General features: G+C 33.5%; 2 protein-coding genes and 2 long non-coding RNA genes across 9 annotated transcripts in view; 3 read left to right on the forward strand and 1 right to left on the reverse strand.

The window, feature by feature from the left end:
• The window catches only part of LOC124457939 (sorting nexin-29-like), a 61,751-nt gene extending 40,646 nt beyond the window's left edge, over positions 1 to 21,105 (forward strand). For 2 of the 4 annotated variants that reach the window (XM_047008083.1, XM_047008087.1), the window contains one exon: positions 19,865 to 20,082. In XM_047008083.1, the coding sequence (XP_046864039.1) occupies positions 19,865 to 19,940 (76 nt within the window). In that variant the 3' untranslated portion in view covers positions 19,941 to 20,082. Of the gene's footprint in view, positions 1 to 18,769; positions 18,845 to 18,931; positions 19,129 to 19,168; positions 19,178 to 19,864; positions 20,083 to 20,941 lie in introns of those variants that run through there. The other 2 variants (XM_047008082.1, XM_047008084.1) reach the window with 2 other exon arrangements.
• Positions 913 to 8,278, reverse strand: LOC124457947. 2 transcript variants are annotated; one of them, XR_006952900.1, is made up of 4 exons: positions 8,092 to 8,278; positions 5,217 to 5,307; positions 5,056 to 5,137; positions 913 to 966 (listed from the first exon to the last, which is right to left on the reverse strand). It is a non-coding gene; the product is annotated as an uncharacterized LOC124457947 (long non-coding RNA). The 2 variants fall into 2 exon arrangements; XR_006952901.1 differs by lacking the exon at positions 5,217 to 5,307.
• Positions 11,457 to 11,754, forward strand: LOC124457953. The gene is made up of 2 exons (XR_006952907.1): positions 11,457 to 11,546; positions 11,633 to 11,754. It is a non-coding gene; the product is annotated as an uncharacterized LOC124457953 (long non-coding RNA).
• LOC124457941 (sorting nexin-29-like) lies at positions 15,003 to 17,882 on the forward strand. 2 transcript variants are annotated; one of them, XM_047008089.1, is made up of 10 exons: positions 15,003 to 15,032; positions 15,409 to 16,092; positions 16,179 to 16,329; positions 16,445 to 16,484; positions 16,794 to 16,854; positions 16,945 to 17,073; positions 17,146 to 17,228; positions 17,300 to 17,363; positions 17,430 to 17,469; positions 17,801 to 17,882. In XM_047008089.1, the coding sequence occupies exons 2-10, from the start codon at positions 16,007 to 16,009 to the stop codon at positions 17,855 to 17,857; spliced, it is 711 nt and encodes a 236-aa protein (XP_046864045.1). In that variant the 5' UTR covers positions 15,003 to 15,032; positions 15,409 to 16,006; the 3' UTR covers positions 17,858 to 17,882. The 2 variants fall into 2 exon arrangements, with proteins under 2 accessions (XP_046864045.1, XP_046864044.1); XM_047008088.1 differs by having other exon boundaries at positions 15,006 to 15,032; positions 16,791 to 16,854.
• Positions 21,106 to 24,222: the final 3,117 nt, after the last annotated feature.

Consider the following 24,222-nt stretch of genomic DNA (forward strand, 5'->3'; position numbering starts at 1 on the left):
GATTTGTCCATTTATCCACAAGGGATCACCAACTTGGGGGAGTAATGAAGAAATTTTGCTAAGCTGTGCCACGTTGTCTACAATGATCAACCAATTTTGCCAGAATTTTAATCGTGTGGATACTAACGATCGCAAATTCTTCACTTTGTCTGGGATGGAAGTATTTTCCTCTTCAAATTTTTTAATCATATACTTGTCACAGTTTAAACGGTATCCAAGTTCACAGTAAGTTTTTAAAAGAGATTCCTCATTTTTTCCATCGAGAGTCATTACAAACGAAGTTCTATTTTTCCAATCACTCGATATTTTTTCACAAACCTTTCTTGCAAGTTGTGATTTACCACTGCCAGGATTACCAGTGATGTAGAAACATGTCAGTTTATAATTGTTATCATTCCTTAATTTTTCGAGATCTTTTATAATTTTATCTCGTAATTCAGTGCGTTCAACGAGAAAATGATTGGGTTTTGAAGGAAGAACTTGAAATGAATTAAACTTGTTTCGATTATTTTTTATTTCATTGATTCCATCGAGGGAAAATTTTAAATATTGAAATGATTTTTCAATGATATTGACTATTCCATCAAAATCATCATCTGAGTAATTGCTTTCATACCAATGAGCGTCATTGTTTCTTTCACCACGAAGTGTATGAACAGCATCCTTTGTTTTTTTGTCAAGGTGATTTCCAATTGAATTTGAAAAAATTATTGCATCAAATAATATCGTACAGTCCCACTTACTGGTATCTCCATCTTGATATTTTTGTCGAGTTTTTTGGTCTAACCTTCTTCTTGATTCTAAATTGTAAAATTTGTTACCACTGATGTGTGTATCATCCCATTCTCCATAAGTTGATTTGTAACGAGAGTTCCATTGTTTAATGAAAAATTGAGCAAGTTCCGTTTGTACCACATTAATTACTCTTCTGATGTAAAATAGATTTCTGTTTTCTCTTGATTCCATCTAAAAAAATTGTTGTATCATCAAGACAAGTAAAATCAAGCAATTCCAAAAATTTAATATAAAAGAAAAATGTATTAGTTATCATGAAAATCGAGAGTTTTTTACATTTGATGAAATCAAATACATTTACTCATACATACATTTATTTATTTATTTATTTATTTAATCAACTTCGCGTGCATCATGCTATAAATGCAAATGAACATAAGTAGCTATTAAATAACAGGATACATGCTACAGCTCTTGTCAATTAAAGCAGCCTTAACCCTCTAGAGACCGTTGTTGCTTACAGGCAAAATCGGCAAACGAGACGTGTACAAACTTTTAAAAAGGGCCTGGCTCCTAAAGGGTTAATCCAAACAAATGCCACAAACATTAAAAACAAAACGATATTTAAAGTGTAGTTCGCATTTTTTATCGTCATAAACAGCAAATATAGCTACTCTTTTTAAGGATTTTTTAAAATGTTGTAATAGCCTTTTTTTGAATAGACTAAGGTTGATATTGATGCATTCTAGAGTCTAACGCACGTGTTTAAATATGACTTAGGAATTTTTTTTTGTTTTGCAACCATTTCCAACAAATGATAGACGATTTGGATAGCACCCAATCGTATTTTTGGGGCTACGAAGATTGATAGTTTAATGGTAAAAATTCTTCATCAATTTTAATTCCATTAACTCCTAGTCTCAGGCAAAAGTTCATGCAGTCAGTGTACCACTTTCATTGAATTTTACTTGAAATGCAAGTTTTTTTAATAAATGCTGATGAAATAATGCCTTTTTTGTTAGGGAGGGTTAGTTATAAATCAGCCGCAGAATTTTTCCTTTTGAGGGTGCTGAAATTTTTTAGGGCAACTATTTTAAATACCTCAAAGTTTTCATCGTTTTAGCTACAGTTTTATTGCATTTGAAAATACAATTGCACCTCTAATCTGCAGATAAAAGAGCAGGTTATATTAATTGTTTTTCAGCTTTTACAAAGGTTATTCCGTTGGATAAAATGCTAAAAAGCAGAATGTCGCAAGCCATGCAAATTGCACGCTAAGACTTGTAATGAGAGGCAGGGGATTCTGATCAACTTGATAAGGGAGAAAAGATTGTTTACATGTATGTTTGTGAGGACAAAAATCAATTGTTAACTGCATGGTCATACTCTTTGCTGTTTCGTGCAAATCCAAAACTTGGACAAACATTGAATGTATAAACAAGCATCATTTTTCTGACGATTTCAAGAAACATAAAATGAAATTTTGTTGTTCAACTTTATAAAATGTTGAACTTGATGAACAGGGATTTTTACCAGTGTGTTGAAGTTGTTTTTAAGAACAAAAAGAGACACGACATAATGAGGATAAAGGCCTAATTAGAAGAAAAGGTAAATATAAATGAAGGTTGTCAAACATTTGTCTAAAAAAGAGCTGGCATTCAGTAGACATGATGAATCAAGCTTTAGTTTGAATCAACACAATTATAGAAATTTTTCAAAGTCGTTTGTAAAATTGTTTTCTGTTTTTGACTTGCATGCAAGCAACCACTTTAGCACGAAAGAACTGATGCATCTTCTGTTTTCATTATTGTATCACCTGGATTCCTGAATAAGTTGAGTGTCTTTATTGATGAAGCCATTAGATTGATGAGAAAACAGGGGATTCTCAGTTTCTTTTTAATTAATGCGATGATATTTTGCCTAACAATTTTTTTTCCCTTAGCATGACAAGTTTGTAAGGAAATGCCTGGTATCATAAGCTTTGCACAAAGCCGTCTACAAGAAGTTCTCAATGATGTCAGATATTGTGTTTTTAGTATAAAGTCTAAAAGATTGTTTGCAATAAATGGTATTTTACAGGCACTTCAAAAAGGTACATTTCTAAAGTAGTAGCATTATACTACAAGTCAAAGACTCAAAGCGCTTTGTGTCATGCCTAGCCAATGCTGTATTTGTTTGCTGTACTAGATGCCCTTGTTGCCTTGACGATTTCGTTTAGCTGAGCAAAGCAATTAAATCAATGAAATTCTTTGTTAGATTCAAACTAAACAATGTCCTGTTTCTATGCTGATTTTGTAAGAATTAGCCATGAAATTAGCAGGAAACGCAGTAAAATGGTCGAAAAGCAAAAATGACAATAACTCATTCATAGAGATAGACAGGGAAATTGTTAAAAAACTCAGAGATAGCTTTTATGTTGATGATTTAGTGTCCGATGAACAATCCAAGAAGAAAGGAATGAGGTTGTATGAGTCAGCAAGTGAGCGATTGGCTGCAGGAGAATTTAGGCTTAGGAAGTGGCTAAGTAACGATGAGAATGTTTTGAAAGAAATTGAAAAGAGAGAAAGAAGAATTTTAGAAGAAAGAAGGGCAGAATTTAGTACATCGAAAGTGGTTGATGAAAAAACTGATGCTAAAGCATCAGTTGGGGAAAATAATATCATTGGAAGTTTTGAGAAAGTATTAGGATTGGGATGGGAGTGTAAGTAGGATCTCTTTGTATTTAGCCTCTGGAATATGGCTTAAAGTGCAAATGCATTCATTCCAAATAAACGAAATATACAAAGTATACTTGCAGGATTATTCAATCCTTTAGGTATTATAAGGCCAGTTGTAGTTTGTGATAAGTTATTGTTCAGGGGCTGTGTATTAAGAAAGCTGATAGCGATAATGAGCTGGAAGGTGACAAGAAAAAACGATGGGAGAGATGTATAGAATATTTAGAGAGAGTCAGGGATTTAGTTGTGGCGAGATATGTCTATGGTAATTTACTTGGTAAGGTAAAGTGTTACTTGCATGGGTACGCAGATGCCAGCCAAAAGGCGTACTGTGCGGTCGTAAATTGCAGGATTTGTAGAAGACATCAAGTAGAGGCTTATAAAACACCAGTGCAAGCAGATTTAGCAGATTTTAGAGTTCAGTATTCACCACCCTTTTCTAAAGTAGGAGTAGATTTTGCTGGTCTATTGTTTTCAAATGAAGGTGGACAGATGGTAAAAGTATACATCGCACTATTTTCCTGCTGTGTTACAAGAACAATTTGTCTTGATTTAGTTGATAGTTTAAGTGCACTTTGTTTTTTAAATTGTATGCGAAGATTTACTGCTAGAATGTGAGCACCCTCGCTAATAGTTTGGGACAACACCAAAACATTTAAAGCAACTGAGAAAGCGTTGAAGGGGATTGATGAAATTAAGGAAGTAAAATCATATTTGGAAGGAAATCGGTTGATATGGAAGTTTAATTTGGCGAGGACACCCCGGTGGGGTGGATTTTTTGAAAGAATGGTAGCATTGGTGAAAGGCTGTCTGAAGAAGGTGTTGGGTAGCGCTAAATTGAACGAGGAAGAATTGTTAACAACATTAGTTAAGGTACAAGGTACGTTAAACTCTAGATCATTGACTTATGGGTATGAAGATGAAGTGAATGTAAATGTACTGACTCCTGCACATCTTATGTTTGGAAGAAGATTAACATCTATTCCAGACAAAAGAATTATGCATACTATTAATGACGAAGATTCAGGAGTGGTCAAGCGTAGGTTTTAAGTATTTAGCGAGATTGAGAAAGCATTTTCAGTCCAGGTGGAGGAAGGATTACTTAACAAGTATAAGTGAGTGTCATAAGGTTGGCAAAGTAAAGGGTAGTTTGTGTCCGAAAGTAGGTGATGTAGTTCTTGTGCTTGAGGAAAGTTTGAAAAGAGGATTTGGGAAAACAGCAAGAATTGAGAGATTGATCAAGAGAAAAAATAATATAGTCTGAGGAGCGCAAGTCAAAGTTGTTAGCAAGGGAAAGCCACTGCACATAAGCAGGCCTCTTCAGAAACTGTATCCACTAGAGATGAATGCAAAGGTAAGTAAAGAAAAGTCAGCGTCCTACATGTAGAAAATACAATCATGCTATTATTCCTCCCAATACTTTTGAGCAGGTTTTACTGTTTTTCTTACCATGCAGCTTATGGTTATTAGTTTAAAAGTTGGTATATCAATTTAGATATGATTTCTCATGCATGTTTATCCATACTTCATCTAGATGTTTCCATAGCTAATTTATTAGCTCCGTAATGTGGATATAAATCTCGCTTTACTTTTGTAAAATTACCTTTGTTGTAGAAGTAAGACTTCATATCTGACGACCTCGTCGTCCAAATTAAGCTTGCTTCAGTTATTTACATGTCACATACCTAACAAAGGATGAGAGATTTATTAAAAAGAACGCGACCACATACATATCAGTTTAAAAATGGTGGTCATATTTTATACCTTTTTGTTACATCAATCTTTTATCGATGTGAGTTTTATTACATAAACACATTTAAATAATGAATGAAAGTGAAGGGTGAGTCGGGATCTTCTTCAACAAACACTGTTATAAAACATTAATGACGTCTATTTAGAACATTCTAGTTATATAACTAAGTATGCATCACTGACTAAAAACAACTTTTATAGAAGTAAAAATACATAAATAAGAACCTCATACAGAGTACATAATAACATTGAGATTACTCAAATTACAAAGGACTACTGCTAAATCTTATAAATTTTCACAAGTTTTAACTCAGGAATAGAGAATCGTCTATCTAAAACAGGATGCCAATGATTAAGGCACGATTTTCGAAACTGTGAATGGATTTTTTTCCTTCATTAATGAAAAATTCCATACATGTATATTATTGCAAAAGTCAGTTCTTATTATAAAAAACCTTTGTTATTAAATAAACCATTGTAAATTACGAATACATGTCAAACATCAACTGCACGCAATTATAATTACTTATGATCAATAAAGAAACTGTGGATACAACAGTAAAGTTTGCTATGAAAGTAAACCTTAAAACTGTTAAACATGATCAAAAGTATAATTTTAAAAGCTCACTGTGTTGCATGAATGAACATTTCACAAAAATAGATTTGGTTGCGTCTTTCTCTGTGTAAACACATTCTTCCTGAGTTCAACATTTGCTTATATTACAAATGTTCTTACTTTTAAAATGAAAGGTTTGCTTAATACAATTAACAGCATTTTGTTAGAGACACGGGGATTAGTCAAAAGTGGCGTCGGCAAAAAAAGAGGTGATGCTTGATTGGACTTGCTATCCCTCCTACATAAATTTTCACAGATTCCTATTTTTTCCATAGACAAGTATGCTATTTCACCTCTCCCATACCTTTGAAAAGGATTTGCTTTCCTTTACCATGCAGCTTATTGTCAATAGTTAGAAAGTTGGTATATAAATTTAGATATGATTTCTCATGCATGTTTAGTCATACTTAATTGAGATGCTGCTTTAGCTAATTTGTTATGTCGTTAGTGTAGTTCTAAAATATTGCTTATATTTTCTAAAATTACTTTCTTTCAAAAGTAAAACGAGCGTGTGAACAAAATTATGCTTGCTTTAGTTCTTTACATGTCACATACTCAACAAACGGATGAGAGATTTAATATAAACAACGCGACCACATACATATCAGTAAAAAATAATGATCATATTTCATTTCTTATGGTAACATTAATTTTTTATCCATGTGAGTTTTGTTACGTAAACACATTGAAATAAGGAACGAAGATGAAGAGTGAGTCAGGATCTTTTTCAACATTATAAAACATTAATGACATCTCTGTAAAACATTCAAGTTCTATAGTTAGGTGTACATCACTGACTAAAAACAATGGTTATTGAAATAAAAATACATGAATAAGAGCCTCATGCAGAGTACATAATAACATTGTAATGAGTCAAATTCCAAAGGACTACTTTAAATAATATAAAGTTTAACAAGTTTAAACTCAGGAATAAAGGATGACCTTTCTAAAATAGGATTTGAATGCCAATGATTAAGACAAGATTTTTGAAACTTTAAATCGATTTTTTCACTTCAATAATCAAAAATTCCATACGTGTATATTATTGCAAATGTCAGTTTATATTATAAAAAGGCCTTTGTTATTGAATAACCCATTGTAAATTATCAATACATTTACATTATCAACTGCACGCAATTGTAAATATTTATGATCAATAAAAAAACACTATACATATAACAGTAAAGGATGCAATGAAAGTAAACTTTATCACTGTTAAACTAACATATGATCAAAAATATTTTTTTGAAAGCTCTGTGTTGCATGAATCAACATTTCACAAAAAATAGATTCTGCCACGTTCTTCCTCTGTGTGTAAATACATTCTTTATGCGTTTAACTTCTGCTTATTTTTCAAATTTTCTTACTTATAAAAAAATGGCTTGTTGTAAACAACTATGAACAGAATGCTAGACACACAGAGATTAGTCAAGAGTGGCGTCAGCAAAGAAGGAAGGTGATGCATAATTAAACATGTGCCCCCCCCCTACATAAATTTTTAAAAAATTCCCCTTTTTTCAATAGACAAGTATAGTTTATAAAGAAAAATTCAGCGTTCGACTTGTAGAAAATATTCTCATGTTATTCTGCCTCCCCCATACTTTTGAACATGTTTTACTGTCTTTACCATGCAGCTTATTGTCAATAGTTTGAAATATGGTGTTCAACTTAAATACGATTTCTCTTGAATGTTTAGTTATACATTATCGAGATGCTTCGGTTGCAAATTTGTTATGTAAAGTTGGTAATAAAGTTTCAGAATCTCGCTTTACTTTCGACAAATTACCTTCGTTTTAGAAATAAGACTTCATATATGACGACCGTGTAGACCAGGGGTCTCCAAACTTTACAGCCAGAGGGCCACATGAACTTTCATCCAGCATGTTGAGGGCCAAAGAATATAAAAAATTTCCACGTTATCCTTCAGCTTTTTAAATTTCGCAGTGTGCTTGAAACGGAATGAGGAAGTTGGGAGAAATATTGACGTAAGCCACTCTTGCTAGTTTGCTTGCGACATAACGTAAACTTTCTGCACAAAATTTATTTTGTTTAATAATATTATTTTTTTTCTGAAGTGCCTCTGCGGGCCGGATTGAGAAGCCCAACGGGCCGCATCTGGCCTGCGGGCCGTAGTTTGGAGACCCCTGGTGTAGACAAAATTATGCTCGCTTTAGTTCTTTACATGTCACATACTTTACAAAGATGAGAGATTTATTATAAAGAACGCGACCACATACATATCAGTTAAAAAATCGTGATCATAATTCATACCTTATGGTTACATCAATCTTTTATCCATGCAAGTTTTGTTACATAAACACATTTAAATAACGAACGAAGATGAAGAGTTTGTCAGGATCTCTTTCATCAAACACTGTTATAAAACATTAATGACGTCTATGTAGAACATTCTAGTTATATAACTAAGTATACATCACTGACTAAAAACAATTGTTATTGAAATAAAAATACATAAATAAGAACCTCATGCAGAGTAAATAATAACATTGAAATGAGTCAAATTCCAAAGGACTACTGCTAAATAATATAAAGTTTAACAAGTATAAACTCAGGAATAAAGGATCACCTTTCTAAAATAGGATTTGAATGTGAATGATTAAGACAAGATTTTTGAAACTTTAAATCGATTTTTTCACTTCACTAATCAAAAATTCCATACGTGTATATTATTGCAAAAGTCAGTTCAAATTATGAAAAGACCTTTGTTATTGAATAACCCATTGTAAGTTATCAATGCATTTTCATTATCAACTGCACGCAATTGTAAATGCTTATGATCAATAAAAAAACACTATAAATATAACAGTAAAGGATGCAATGAAAGTAAACCTTAACACTGTTAAACTAACATATGATCAAAAGTATAATTTTGAAAGCTCTGTGTTGCATGAATCAACATTTCACAAAAAATAGATTCGGTCGCGTTCTTTCTCTGTGTGTAAATACATTCTTCCTGTGTTTAACTTCTGCTTATTTTTCAAATTTCCTTACTTATAAAAGAAATGGTTTGTTGTATACAACTATGAACATAATGCTAGACACACAGAAAATTCAGCGTGCTACATGTAGGAAATGTTCTCATATTATTCTGCCTCCCCATACTTTTGAACAGACTTTACTGTCCTTTACCATTGTCAATAGTTAAGTTATGTATCCAATATAGAGGCATGATTCTCATACTTTATCGAGATGTTGCTTTATCTACTTTGTTATGTTTGTAGTGTAATTCTAAAATATCGCTTAATTTTTCTAAAATTACTTTATTTCAAAAGTAAGACGACCATGTGAACAAAATTATGCTTGCTTTAGTTCTTTACATGTCACATACTCAACAAGCGGATGAGTAAGCGGATAAAAGTCGCTTTATATTATAAAGGCCTTTGTTATTGAATAACCCATTGTAAATTATCAATACATTTTAATTATCAACTGCACGCAATCTTAAATACTTATGATCAATAAAAAACACTATACATATAACAGTAAAGGATGCAATAAAAGTAAACTTTAACACTGTTAAACTAAAATATGATCATAAGTATAGTTTTGAAAGCTCTGTGTTGCATGAATCAACAATTCACAAACAATAGATTCGGTCTCGTTCTTCCTCTGTGTGTAAATACATTCTTCCTGTGTTTAACTTTTGCTTGTTTTTCAAATTTTCTTATTTCTAAAAGAAATGGCTTGTTGTATACAACTATCAACATTTTGTTAGACACACAGAGTTTAGTCAAAAGTGGCGTCAGCAAAGAAGGGAGGTGATGCATGATTGGACTTGCTATCCCCCTACATAAATTTTCACAGATTCCCATTTTTTCCATAGACAAGTATGCTATTTCACCTCTCACATACCTTTGAACAGGTTTTGCTTTCCTTTACCATGCAGCTTATTGTCAATAGTTAGAAAGTTGGTATATCAATTTAGATATGATTTCTCATGCATGTTTAGTCATACATTATCGAGATCCTTCAATAGCGAAATCGTTATGTAAAGTTAGTAATATAGTTTCAGAAACTCGCTTTACTTTCGACAAATTACCTACGTTGTAGAAATAAGACTTCATATATGACGACCGTGTGAACAAAATTATGCTTGCTTTACTTCTTTACATGTCACATACTTAACAAACGGATGAGAGATTTAATAAAAACAACGTGACCACATACATATTAGTTAAAAATGGTGATCATAGTTCATGCCTTATAGTAACATCAATCTTTTATCCATGTAAGTTTTGTTACATAAACACATTTAAATAACGAAGATGAAGAGTGACTCAGGATCTCTTTCAACAAACGGTATTATAAAACATTAATGACATCTTTGTAGAGCATCTATCTAGAGACAGTTAATATCAACATTCCTCACGACTCTACTCTGACTTGGACGATTTACATCTACAAACACGTAATTACAATCAATGACGTCATGTGATATTTGGTTTAACAGAATTTTGTTAGTTGTAATAGAGTATTGACCATGAACTAACCATACAGCATTGACCGGGAACTAACCATACAGCATTCACCATGAACTAACCATACAGCATTCACCATGAACTAACCATACAGCATTCACCATGAACTAACTATAAAACAATATACTCATAGTTTAGTCTGATAAATTTTGTGATTTGTTAACATTTTATTTTTTACTTCTGTGATGTTCAATAAGTGAAATTCGACGAAAGAATTTAAAAAACTTTTGATTTTTCCAGTTTATCATACGTTTTTTAGAATTTGGAATCATTGTCCGTGGTTTTTGATAAAAGAATTCGATGAAACATTTTTTACTTGCGTTGATTTATCTCAGCAAATAACTTTAAGAAATTACTGCATGTGTCATGTTTTTCATGCATTCGTTTGCCGAGGTATTATGGTGGGCACTGGGGGTGTCATTTGCGACGCTCAGTGTGTACTCTCATCCCCACCCCCAATGTTCCCCCTCTCTTTGTGACGTCCTGCCATTTGCCTCAAATATTTCATTTACATCATTTTCGTTGCCCATATTTGTAAATTTCCTTGATTTATCTTCTTTTGTGAACTGCTTCAATAATACTGTCGTTTATCGTGGATATTTTTTACATGTAGAAAAAACTTTGTATTTTTCCGAACTTTCTTGATGCTAGCATGGGTGGTGAGAGTTGATATTTGGTGATATCAAGCGATCATAAGGTACTCGTATAAACATCCTATGTTAATATCTAATTATTTTTAATTATTTTTCTAATTGTCCGACAAATAAAACTATTTTTTTACATGTTAGTTCAGTAGAGATTATGTTGAACTTGGCAAGTGTAGTATTACAAAGCAAGCAATTATTGATCGCTTGTTGGATGGAGTAAAGCAAGTTAGTTTTAAAATATTTGTACGTAGTTTAAAGTTCGAACTTGGAACTTGTAATTTCGTTTCGTCTTTTATTGTATTGATTTTACTCGAATGATTTGGTCGACTTGAACCTCGTCGTTTCTTTAGTGTCAGGTACGATTTGGTAGTACAACGGAATTGGCTTCTGAGAAGGAGAGCAGGTGAACTTGATATTTCTTCGATTGCATTGTATTGTGTTCATTTTATTTCATAGTATAATCCTTATTTATCATAATCCTTGTATTTATGATGAATTACAGAATCTCTTGTCTTTGTGAGCAATGGAACAATGTTCTTCAATTTGGCATTAAATCCACAAAAAAGATAAATTCTTTAAGGTATCTTCATCATTCCTCTCTCAATTCAGTCAATTTAGAAGCCATTCTTAAATAATTTGTTTTCATCACTTCTATGTTCATTAAAGGCAGGTGTTAATGAGATCTGAAGGTCAATCTGTGTTCTGGCTATTTATCAAGGAACATCTTAGCTCTAGTGAAATAAAGACATATAATTCTTTACATAATGTAATGACAGATGTTGGTAGAGGTTGGTCAAGTTGTTGGTTTCTAAATGATTCCAGGAATGTTTGTGGGTAAAACCTTTTTGTATGCCATGAATTTGTTCTGACATTTTTCTTTCTATTTTTCATATTTATTTGGCAGCTCAAGCATAGCTTAGGTCTAGTTTAAACGAGCAATCACTGGAGAAATATCTTCATAGCTTCATTGCGCATAAACAATTCCTTTTGTAAGTTTGATTTAAGTAACATTTAAGAAAGAAAGATCAATCTTGGCTTGATAAGCTACATGATTATCATAACCAGGGACGCCGGAACTGGGGGGCAACGGCCCCCCTTGCCTTTTCTGGAGGTGGGCAGGGGGGGCAAAAGTGCCCTACAGGTTGAAAGTTTATTGTTTTTAATCCAAGATAAAGACTACTTAACCGTTGTGGTATATTGCATTCTTTTTAGCTTAGCAATAAAATTGTCGTAACTATGTTAGTTTTCCTTTAACATTTGGCTTTGGAAGCTATGGGCTTTGATGGAGCTTCAGCAATGAAATCCCTCGCAAGAAAGCTCAAGGAAAACATTGCACCAAACGCAATTTATGTTCATTGTTTTAGTCACTGCAATGAACTTATTATACAGGATGCAGCTAAGCAATCTAATTTATTGTCTACATCACTGGATTTATGTCAATCTCTGTATGAAATCGTAGGTGCCCATCCAAAACGTATTTTATTGTTCGAAGAAATACAGGCAGATTTTAGAAACGAAACAGGAACAAAAGATTACAAAGTTCTACGACTCCAAAGTCTTTCTACAACGAGATGGACAACAAGAGTAAAGGCTGCTGACGTCATCTTTGAGAAATCGGCTGAACTACATGCAACCCTTGAAAAATTGCAGGAAGATCCTAGCATTTCGGCAGACACAAAAGCAAAGATTAGAGGAATATTAAGGCGACAACTCTCATCCTTAATCGTCATCTTTAATTTAAACGCCACAAGAAAGCTATTGGCTTTACTCGAGAAGCTTTCTAAAGAGCTCCAAGCGGTTGATATTTCAGATGAGTACGCTCTATTTTCAATAAGACATGTCCTGCAACGTCTTCATGAGATGAGAAGCGAAGAAGAGTTTGAGCGTACACTTGATGACGCTAAGAAAGTTTTTCGTGTTATGATGTCGTTTCCACTGGAATTTAGTGAAAATTTTGGCACTGGCACTAGACTAAGAAAAGTTCCAAGATGGATGAATAATGAAGAAATGTTCATAACAGAAAGCCTTCACGTCACAGATGCCTCAGTTTACAACAGTGCGAATATAACACCAATGCGAAGCTCGTACTACCAAGCCATTGATGCAATCATCTCAGGTCTAGGATCGCGATTTGAACAAGACGATCTTTTCTAGATCAAATGTATCGAGGAACTGTTACTTAACTCTATGAAAGAAAGAGGAGTATCTTTAGATGGATTAAGCAATTCTTTGATTGATAAAGATGCTCTAAGAAAGCAGCTTGATGATCTTCCCACCATTCTTGGGCTTTACAACGCGGATCAGAAGAAAAAAATAACAGAAGTCACGCGTATTTCAACAATAGCAGAGATATTCAATGCCATGCTGTCAGCAAGGAAAAGGTGCTCAGAGATCCACAAACTAATTATACTATACTACACAGTGCCACTCTCATCTGCCTCGTGCGAACGCACATTCAGCGTAATGCGTCGTCTCAAAACATGGCTGCGGTCAAACACTGAAGGAAATCATCTGAATGATATTATGTTCTCCAACATTCAGAAGCAACACATGGATATGGTGGAAATAGACGTAATTGCCAAAGAGTTTTCACAGAGAAATGAAAGAAGAATTAAATATTTTGGAAAATACAATACATGACAAATTGTGAATTAGTGACGTTACATCGTTTGATAGTTATATTATCGTTAATATTAATTGACCAACACTGCAGACATGTGCTTCTGTACAGTGTATTGCATGTAGCACATCTCTTTGCTGTTTATCAATATAAGATTATTTTTAGTATATTTCACTAATGTGCCCTTCCACAAAGGCTTGCCCCTTCTACCCTTTTGACGTTCCGGCGTCCCTGATCATAACCAATGTATAATGCGATATAGTAATGCAATTTTCTTTTAAAGGTAAGCTGCTTATGTCATAATAATTATACAATGTATGTAATCGTTCTTTGCAAGATGCATCATGGTTTGATGAACGTGTATGTTTTATTTGAAACTGAATAAAGATATTGCTTTGGCATAACAAATCTGAAACAGGTTTCCAATGCAAGACATGTAACTATTGATTTTTCAGAAAATGGAATGATTGCATGATGAAAATGAATGAAAAAGTATTAGGTAATGAATATTGTATAATAGGAATATAAAGTAGGATTAAAGGAAGTGGAATGGAATGAATGGAAGGAATGGAATGGAAGAAAGGATAGGGTGGAATGGAAGGAAGGAATTAATGGAATTAAGGAAGGAATGTAAGAAGGAAATGAAAGGAATGGATCAGTGTAATGGAATGTGGAACAGCAGTTCCGCCAACATTACCAGGAAAGGAAATTCCACACAGACAAAACCACCATCTGCCCATTTTCTCCTTCATGAAATTTTCACCTTCCTGTTTTAAAATCATTGACACTGATCAATCCACTTTCTCACTCAAAATCAAGGAAGCTCTATACATTAATAAAACTAATCCTGATTTAAATATCCAGTTCACTACTACAACACTATATTTATTTATAATAATACTTTTGTTATAAATTCTTAATACTTATTTTTAGAACCTTATGTTATAGTTATATAATACTTAATACTCATTGTAATTAATTTACTCATATCATATTATGTATCATATTACTTAACACTAATCATTCTGCACTGAAGATGGCATTCTGATAATGTCGAAACATGTTTGCTCTCAAAAAAATCGTCGTTTTTCTCAAGTGTTTTTTAAAATTGCTGCTAATTAGAAATTATTTCTATAATGGATTTTTTATCATTCCATGTTTCTTCTTTAAGGCTTAAGTTCAATTCTTTTTGCAATTGACATTGACAAAGCGGAGTTTAACTCTATTACTGTACAGGTATGCTGGAATGCTATTGATATTGTTTAAAAATGAATCTTTGCAAATAGAAATGGATGGTAAAAAATTGGAAGCTATGAATGTACTTTTCTTTAACGACTTGAATTTAATTTAATTTTTAGATTCCGGGCAATATCAGCCAAGCAGTTTCCCGTTCAACATCAATATGGGCTGTACCATCACCAATGTATGCGACATCAGGAGCTCCTGGTGAAGTTTGTTAAATACAACTTTTTAAGAAAACAAAGATTTGATCAGAATTTCATTTTTCTCCCCTGATCAAAAATATCCCTTTTATCCCTAATTATCCCTACCATTCATCTCATATATCGCTAATCTTATCATTCCTTAACCACACATGTCATTTATTCCTTGTAATCCCCCAACCGTGCGTTCCCTTAACTTTTATTATCCCATTATTACATGTCTTCATTTATCCCTTAACTATACCTGTTGTTTATTCATCCCTTATCATCTCTTAACCGCGCGTCCTCATTTATTCTTTATCATACTTGAACAATACGTAGTCATTTATCCCCACGCGTCTTTATTAATTTCTAACTTTTATCTTTCTTTTGTGTTTCAGGAAAAGAAAAGAAAAAGCGTAAAAAAAAGAAAGCAAACATTGCTCAAATTGAGAATGTTGAATTCAAAGAGACGGAAGAAGGAACTTCTACTGTCAGTTCTCATGGTAGTTCTTCCACAACAACGACTGCTCACGATAGTGCCACGAGTTTTACCCGAGCGGCATACGACATATTACAACGTAATACTGATTCTCAGGTACATGCTCGTGGTAACCATGCTTTCACTAAAAGGCCTGACGATTTTCTTGAAATGCCAAAGAACTCTCAGTTGGCTTATTGTTCGAATTCTGAGAATTCAAGTCTTTCTTCCACAATGGCGAAAACCAACGTTGAGAACAAGGAGAATGAAACAGATGAACAAGTGGCTCGATTAACAAAGAAAAGCCAGGAAGTTCTGCATCTTAAAGACGAGTTTAAAACTGCGAATGATTTGAAAAAAAATCATTCTTTGACAACATCTTTGCAATCAGGGCATTACACTGACTCATCGCTCTTGTCGGAGGAAGAAGTGTGTGAGCCTCTTGTTGATATGAACAGCGGTGTATCTCTAATTCCCGTAGTTTGCCCCGATGACGATAAAGGAGTTAGGGTCTAGCTATGTCAGATGAAAATGAGCGATTTACTGTTGCACCTGAGACGTCGCGACATTTAGTTCATTCAATAAATGATTCGCCCGTTTCAAGGTTAGAAGATACTTCATTATTTTATCGACAAGAATGTCTAACGAGTTCACCATTTTAACTGAGGTGGTAATTTATGTTGTTTTCAGTATTTACACTGATGAAGACGTCGAGAATGATGCAAGTTTAGCAATTGGAGCAACTGTTGCAGCGATATGTGCCACACGTGATGGTAGCATAGAAATTAATGATTACTCAGGATCGTCATTGGTCAGAACCATGGGTGATGGTTGTATGAATGTTAGTTAATTATGAAATGCTTTTATCTTTTTGAGGGGAGGGAGGGTAGAAAGCCATGTGTAAATATCTTTGTTATATTTAGTTCGTTATTATTTGGTATGTTTTCGTTCTTTAGCCGTCAGAGGAATATCCATCAGGCAAAGAAATGACTTCAGGTTTGTGTGTTTTTTCTATTCATGTATTTAAATGGTTTTTATTTCTCATATCTTTTGGAAAAATGTTTCGGGAACGGGAGAGGCACTTTTGCCTCAGGTTCTCAAACTATAAATGGGCTTTTAGCAGGTAGAGTTAGTTTTAAATATAGAAATATTTAATGCAATTGGATTTTACTATTTGTATCGTAGTTGCTTTGCTTGTTTGGAGACATCCGTCAAATTTCATCATGTGAAGTGAATATTTGTATGTGTGAATAATTTTAATTTCATGAATGTCAATAAATACGTGGTTTTTTATTGTTGAAGAGGAATTAAAACAGGCGATTGTATCGATGATGTTAAGAAAAGATGAAGTTGAAGAACGTAACAGGTTGTATTATCGTCCTTCGTTTAATATAAACATTCCATTCGAATATACACTATTTTGCCCTAATTTTTCCTTCGGTCATCTTTCCTGTAGATCGTTACAACAACATTTGGAAAAAGAGATGATGAAGTCAGCTTCTCTTCGTTTTCAATTAGAAGATTTAAAAAGAGATATGTCGTCGAAAAATGAAGAAAATTGCGTCGCTTTTAACAGCTTAAAAAGGTTAGGACATTGAGAACTCTGCATTTCCGTTAATCAAAGATGTCTGTTGACCTGTTCGTTTTTGCTCTTTAGTGAAAATGATTTGCTCAAACACCAACTAAAGAAATACGTGGGTGCTGTTCAATCGTTGAAAAGAAATGACATTATGGAAGAAGGTTTACTATAGGGATAGTTTATCTTTAAAATGGATGTAGAAATCTAAGATATTCGACAATCTTTTGTGTAGCTCCAGAAAATGAAAGACTTTCTTCTATCATTCTTTCTCCGGAATCTGACGTCGACGAAGTGAGGTATTTACCGTAAATTTATAGCAAAAGTGAATCAACGGCGATGAATTTCGTTCCTTTTTCTTGTAGAAAGGAAGAAAACAAAGATTTTGAGCGGAAGTTGATCCAAGTAAGATTTCCATTAAACCATAATACTTTTACAAAACGAAACATTTGCCTTAAAAGGTCTTCATGTATCATATGTTGCAAGAAGATGAGCCGAAATTTATTTGATAGAAAACTCTTTTATACGATGCACACGATGACTTTAAGAAATATCTAATACAAGAAGATATTTTAACTTATGAAAACTGAGGATAAATAACTGAAATGAAATCGTGATATATGTTTAAAAACTCGCCACTCTGACTGATTTCGCGTTTCTTGTTCATCCCTGGGAATTTCATGGTGATGACGTCATGGCGTAAGTTGTGATGAAATGTTGTTTATCATGTTTAAAGGTCGCTGATATGCATGGCGAACTTATTGAACTCAATGAAAGACTACAAAAATGTTGAACGCTCGTGAATATCAGCTAAGAATATTAAAAGAAGAGCTTGTCAATCTTAGAGGACCGGTATGTTCAGTAAAGACCCGTGTGTTCATTATAGTACAATAGATGTACAATATTGATCTGAATGTACAATATGAACTGTTTGATATGAATACGAAAAGCAGTAAATATTCTTTTCATTTTCTAAATATTTCTTAATAAAACTTCGTATCTTCGTATGTTCTAGCTTCCTCAAGAAAATAATCATGATGAATATTTATATTTGACGGAGTTTGGTCCAAATTTCATGTCTGTCAATACTCGTCCTTTAATTAACATTTGGATTGCATCTGTTTTTGTACAAGGAAAGTATCCAAACATTCACCATTCATATCAGGTATAATTTTTCTACATATTTATCTCTAAAAAAAGTAAATAACTCTTCCGATGTGATGTTGATGGTTATCTGGACTAGGTTAGGGATAACTAGGGACTATATTTCAAGATTTATGATCGATATTTGGTATTTTCCTCGTTTCAAATATATCACCCTTAAGAAAAGTGTTTGTGGTCATCGTATTTAAAAGATCATGTCGTGGTTTATATTTACTGCTAAAATATTTCACTTTTCATATGTATATGTTTAGTGGTGTTGAGAAAAAATCACAAAACAACAGATTCATCCCGACAAGCCTGTTTCGTGACTGCTCACTCTTCAGGGGATTTTCCTTTAATCACGAAACAGGCTTGTCGGGATGAATCTGTAGTTTTGTGATTTTTCTCAACACTAAACATATTTCCGCTCTGCTCTCGGGCATCGAGCACTGTTTTATACGGAGAATCATCAAATATAAACTTCCTATATATATGTATATCATCTGCTCAGTGGTCCATTTATTGTCGTCAATAAAGAATTTAATATTGTTTACTTCACAAGGTTTATATCCGTATCAAAGACGATGAATGGAATGTTTACAAAAGATACTCGGATTTTTATGCCCTACATAAGAAGGTTTTAATAAACATCATTATTTTAATTTTTTTAATCATATTGCTTTGCCGTAATGTGCAATCCCTTCCTTTTCCTTTTTATGCACAGACAAGCAAGCAGTTTAAACCTGTTGCACAATTCACGTTTCCCGCGAAGAAAATTATTGGAAATCGTGACGTCAATTTTGTGGAAACACGTCGAAAACAATTGGAAAATTACTTGAGAAAATTGATCAATTATAGTCTGGGTGCTGTTCCAGAGTTAGGTGAAAATCCTTGCAAGAGTTCTTTGTTCAAATACTTTTCATGTTAAACACGTGATTTTTCATGTGAGTAAACACGTGATCTTTTTCATGTGAGTAAACACGTGATCTTTTCATGTGAGTAAACACGTGATCTTTTCATGTGAGTAAACACGTGATCTTTTCATGTGAGTAAACACGTGATCATGTTTGAGTGTAATTTATTGTTCAATATACAGAATATTAAACGATTTTTTAGTGTTAATGTTTGTAAGGCAAGAATAGACAGAAAAAATTGAAAGTCAAAACAAGAACATAAAGCAATCAAGCGCATGCGCTGATTGGTCTATAGCTGTGTTTTCATTAGCTTGTGCAAACCGATCTGAGCTCAACAAATCAAATCAATCAAAGAGAATTCGCAAATCAATCATGAATACATTTTAGAGGAAAAATTAAAACGTTTGTTTTAAATTTGTCTATTTCGCATTATTGATATTTTTTAAAAGATATTTTTTGCACTGGCTTATGCAAACCTCGGAGACGTTTGTGAGAACTCTTGAGCATGTGCAACACTCTACCTTCGGTTTCGGGCTTGCACTGATCTGCTCTCGAGTTCTCCCAAAGGTCTCCTCGGTTTGCATAAGCCCGTGCAAACACAGTAAAATCTTTTATTTCGTAATAATACAACACAAAGAACTCAAACTTTGGCTTGTTTTAGAAAGAAAATCAAAATGCTACTACCTATTATTTCATGAATAGTTTATCAATTTTTCTCTAAACTTTCAGCAAATATTTTACAGGCAAACTTCAACGGTATCATCTGTTTCAACGACGACAACGACAAAACAAACTGTTCCTTCTACATATAATGGTTAAAAGGTAAAACTTGTAGGATGTCTGTCAAAAAAACAGAGCATAGAAATTGTATAAGTTCTATTGTATATATATAACATACATATAGTTCAGTATATATAAATATAATATGTCTACAAAGTAGAAGAATTTCCTGATGCATCAACTTCAAGGACTCTTTATTGTATGTGTTGTACACAGATATAATTTGTCAGTATTTGCTACTATATAATAGTACATCATACTGGGTTTTAACAAGTTAAAACATAATATTTATCTTGAAATGAAAACAATCGTATATTAAATACATCACACGAAAAATACTATGCTATTAAATGTTGTGCTATCTCAGCACGATTTGACAATTTACACATCCCGCGTCACCCAGCTCTTGCTAGTGAATGTTTATACGACTTGACACGTGACCAATTTTGATCAATATGTCATATGACTTTTTTACCGACCTTTCCCGCGCTATGTGTAAAGAGATTTCTTGCTGAAACAATCTTTATCGTAAGTATTACGTAAAACATTTCATTTGTAAGTTTCAAAGTATTACAGTGAGTAATATAACCTTTTTATTTCAGAGAAGAAGCGTAACGCATACAGTCGTTATTGTAAGTATTATACAAAATTTCTAAGAATAGGATTTACTACTTCCTACATGTATGTATTGTAATATGAAGATGTCTTCAACTAAAGACGAAACGTTATTTTTGATAAAATTATATACCATGGCCATATTAAAAGTTTTACGATGGGCAATTATATTTATAGTAAGAATTCGCTTTCCGCCTTGCAAATCCATTTTCACAATATTTTATAACATCACAACAAGTTAAACCTGTTGAATACATGATTCTTTCTTTGAAGCTGTTGCAAAAAGTCGTTTCCAAACTCGAAAAAACGAAAATGGCCGTTGAAGAGTTACGTTTTTACAAAATTTATGTCAGTTTTACCCTAAAATGTCAGCTGCTTCTTCCTCAGTCAAACTTTATACTTCATTCCTCATTCATTTTTCGAAGCTGTCGGGAAAAGTCTTTCAAGAAGTCAGAAAAGATTATGACGAAGAAACATGGCATTGCCGAAGTTTTTGTTGTACATGGTGGTTTTTTTACCAGAGGTTTGACAATTGCTGGTTTATCAAAGATCTTTACGTTAAATACATGATTATTTTTTGCTAAGCTCTTTGAAAAAGTCGTTCAAGAACTCAGAAATGACGTTAACGAAATAACGACCGTTACAGAATGGCATTGCGGAAATTTTCGTTGCACAAGGTCGTTTCTCTTGGCGAATTGTTGCCTCCAATATTAACTGCTTTTTTGTCCATCGTTTGTATCTTTACTGTTTACTGAAATAACTGCCGAAAGTTTGGGTAAGAACATGTTACATGTTACATGTTCGTTCGCTGAATCCCGGCTATCGGGCTCATATAAAACTAAAACTAAAAAAAATAATATCAAAGTAATCAAAGTAATTAACTGCATACATTGCCGTTGACTATAGTCTTTGCATTTTCACATTTTCACACCAAAGACTGTAGTCTTTCATTTTACACACTTTCACATTGTCGCATGGAGATTGAAAATTCTTTAAAAGGGACAACATATAATGCCGGCTGATAAATAGTTGAATAATAAAATAAAAAAATACAATGTAATTATTGTTTTTCTATCCGGTTTATTCCTTTGATGTGTGCAAAACTAGCTGGTCAGCCTTCATTTACCATTGAAAACCTTTGTATAATTTCAATGTCTGTCACTACGCCAAGCCCACAGGTGCATGGAACATTGTTAGCTACGTTGATGCAAGCACAAAAGATTTTCCTCCATTGAAAATGTAATGCACTAGTGAGGTTAGCACAGTGATTGGGTTTCGAAATTTTACAGTAGTTTAATTGCCAAACGTCGTTTTTATGTACACCCTGTAGAATGCTAATTAAAAGAGATCAAATGTTAATGTTAATAAATACAATAAATAAATAAGATGAAGATAACAATCTAGAGGGTTTATCAAGTCATTTTTGACATCAGTGGACCTTTAGAATTTGCATGATTCAGCTGTAGTTGTTCCCCAAGGAGACTTAAATGTTTGGGATTTGCTATTTGCTGTAGCTGAAGTATACGTTTTTATTTATATTGTATTAAAATGCATTTACCGCTCAATGGGGATTAATTACTTCTAAGTGATGAATCATGCAAATTCTAAATTTCACAATGTACAATTGACGACACACCTAGTAAATGACCAATCAGAACACAACACGTTTACAACACACCTAGTCACTGACCAATCAGAATACAACACGTTCGTGAAACTTGGGCCATAGTCTTAGACTCAGAACGTGCCATTTGAACGTGAAAGTCTGTAGTTGCACGAAGAATAGTTAGCCTAAGTCGAAATTATTCCACGGTGAAATATCTCTTGGAGTGCTTTGAAAAAATGTTCAGGTAAATGTCTTATTTCAAGTTTTTTGCATTGAGTAAACATCGAATTGGGACACTGCATGTGATGTTCATTAATGCAAAGTGCAGTGTGGCCTTTCCATAAAGTTTCCGTCTTAGTAACTTTTGTTTCCTCTATGCTTGATTTTAGACATGGACATTCTTCTCTTAAACGACAATTAGTCATTAAATGAGATTGAGAAACAACGAACAAATGTTGGTGTATTCACCATGATCGTAGACTCCACAATTAAAGAAAGTGGTTATTGTTCACAGCGGTAGAAGAGAATTGTGGCTGTTGTCGACCAGTTCCTCGACGCTCATCTAAACATAAGAACAAAATACAATTCTGTAATTTGGTTGAAATTCTTCTTCCCTTGAACTACATTACTAGTGAATAAAATGTTCAATGTAAGTATGTTATCAATGTTTTTCATTTATGGAAGTATAGTAGTGTGAACTGACATTGGCTTCAATTGTCCTATGTAGAAACCTTCTGATCAAGAATGGACAATATACGTACTTTAAGGAAATCCTATGAACATTGATCAAGAATGAACAGCATACTTTAATGAAGTCCTCTGAAGAATGCTCAAGAATAAACAATATACTTTAACGAAGACCTCTGAAAAATGATCAAGAATGAACAATTTACTTTAATGAAGACCTCTGAACAATGATCAAGAATGGGCAGTGTACTTTAATGAAATCCTCTGAACAATGATCAAGAATGAACAGCATACTTTAATGAAGTCCTCTGAAGAATTCTCAAGAATAAACAATATACTTTAACGAAGACCTCTGAACAATGATCAAGAATGGACAATATACTTTGATGAAATTGAAAAATACGTGACTTCTAATGCCCTAAAGGCCATCTCTAAAAAGAATGCAAACGCTAAACACTCTTCTGGAGCAATGCATCCATCAGCCCAACGCCTGTTTCCATGGAAAAGTCAATATTATGACCTTTTCTAAAACATTTCCTGGGAGTTTTCCTGCTAACATCACGACTGGTCAATCAATCGCAATGATGGATAAAACAACGCCGCTATCGAATGCCCAAATTTAACATTCTTTAATTAAAAATTTTTTTAATAAAAACATGATATTTCTTTAACATGAAAATAAAAAACCTAAAAATCCTAATTTTCCGACTGGCTGTCGATATTTCTGATTTAATGCCGTAGACGACATGCACAGTTGCAAGAAATGGCCAGTCTTGTTTCTGAGCTTGCCGTCGTCGACATAAAAGCGGTGATGTTTGTCAGGTAGCCCTAAAATTTGATACGATGGTTTCACCATCAACGTTCTGAATTTTTCAAAAAATTATTTTGGTCTTTTTTTGGCTGTCCTTGCTCAACATCCGATCGTTTCATCTTCACAATTGGCATGGGATTTGTCATTCATCGTAGTCTGTCGTTGAACTACCAAACCGTAAGTGTAATAATAATAAACCTTTTATTTAGTTAGGCCTGTTAACAAGTCAAATCTCTAATATAAGTCGGGCAATAGCCACAACAAATCCTGGTGTTCAGTATATTCCACTGTAAAGCCTGTTTTCCACTAGCCACGTATCGTAACGTATCGTAGCAAAACGTAACATGGCGCATGCGTGATTGTGCGTATTGACCATCAAATTCACATGCACGCATGCGCCATGTTACGTTTTGCTACGATACGTTACGATACGGGGCTAGTGGAAAGAAGCAGTGTGCAAATTAGTTCAGAAAAAACGATGTGCAATTTTTTTGACAAAAGTGTTTCTTTACAGGCATAATCAAATAGATATTACCTTAATTATTACATAGCGCTAATTGCTAAATTAACATTTTTAAACGTGAACAAATTCATATGATTAA

The sequence above is a fragment of the Xenia sp. Carnegie-2017 genome, unplaced genomic scaffold (genome assembly GCF_021976095.1).
Source record: "Xenia sp. Carnegie-2017 unplaced genomic scaffold, XeniaSp_v1 HiC_scaffold_6, whole genome shotgun sequence".
Lineage (NCBI taxonomy): Eukaryota > Metazoa > Cnidaria > Anthozoa > Malacalcyonacea > Xeniidae > Xenia > Xenia sp. Carnegie-2017.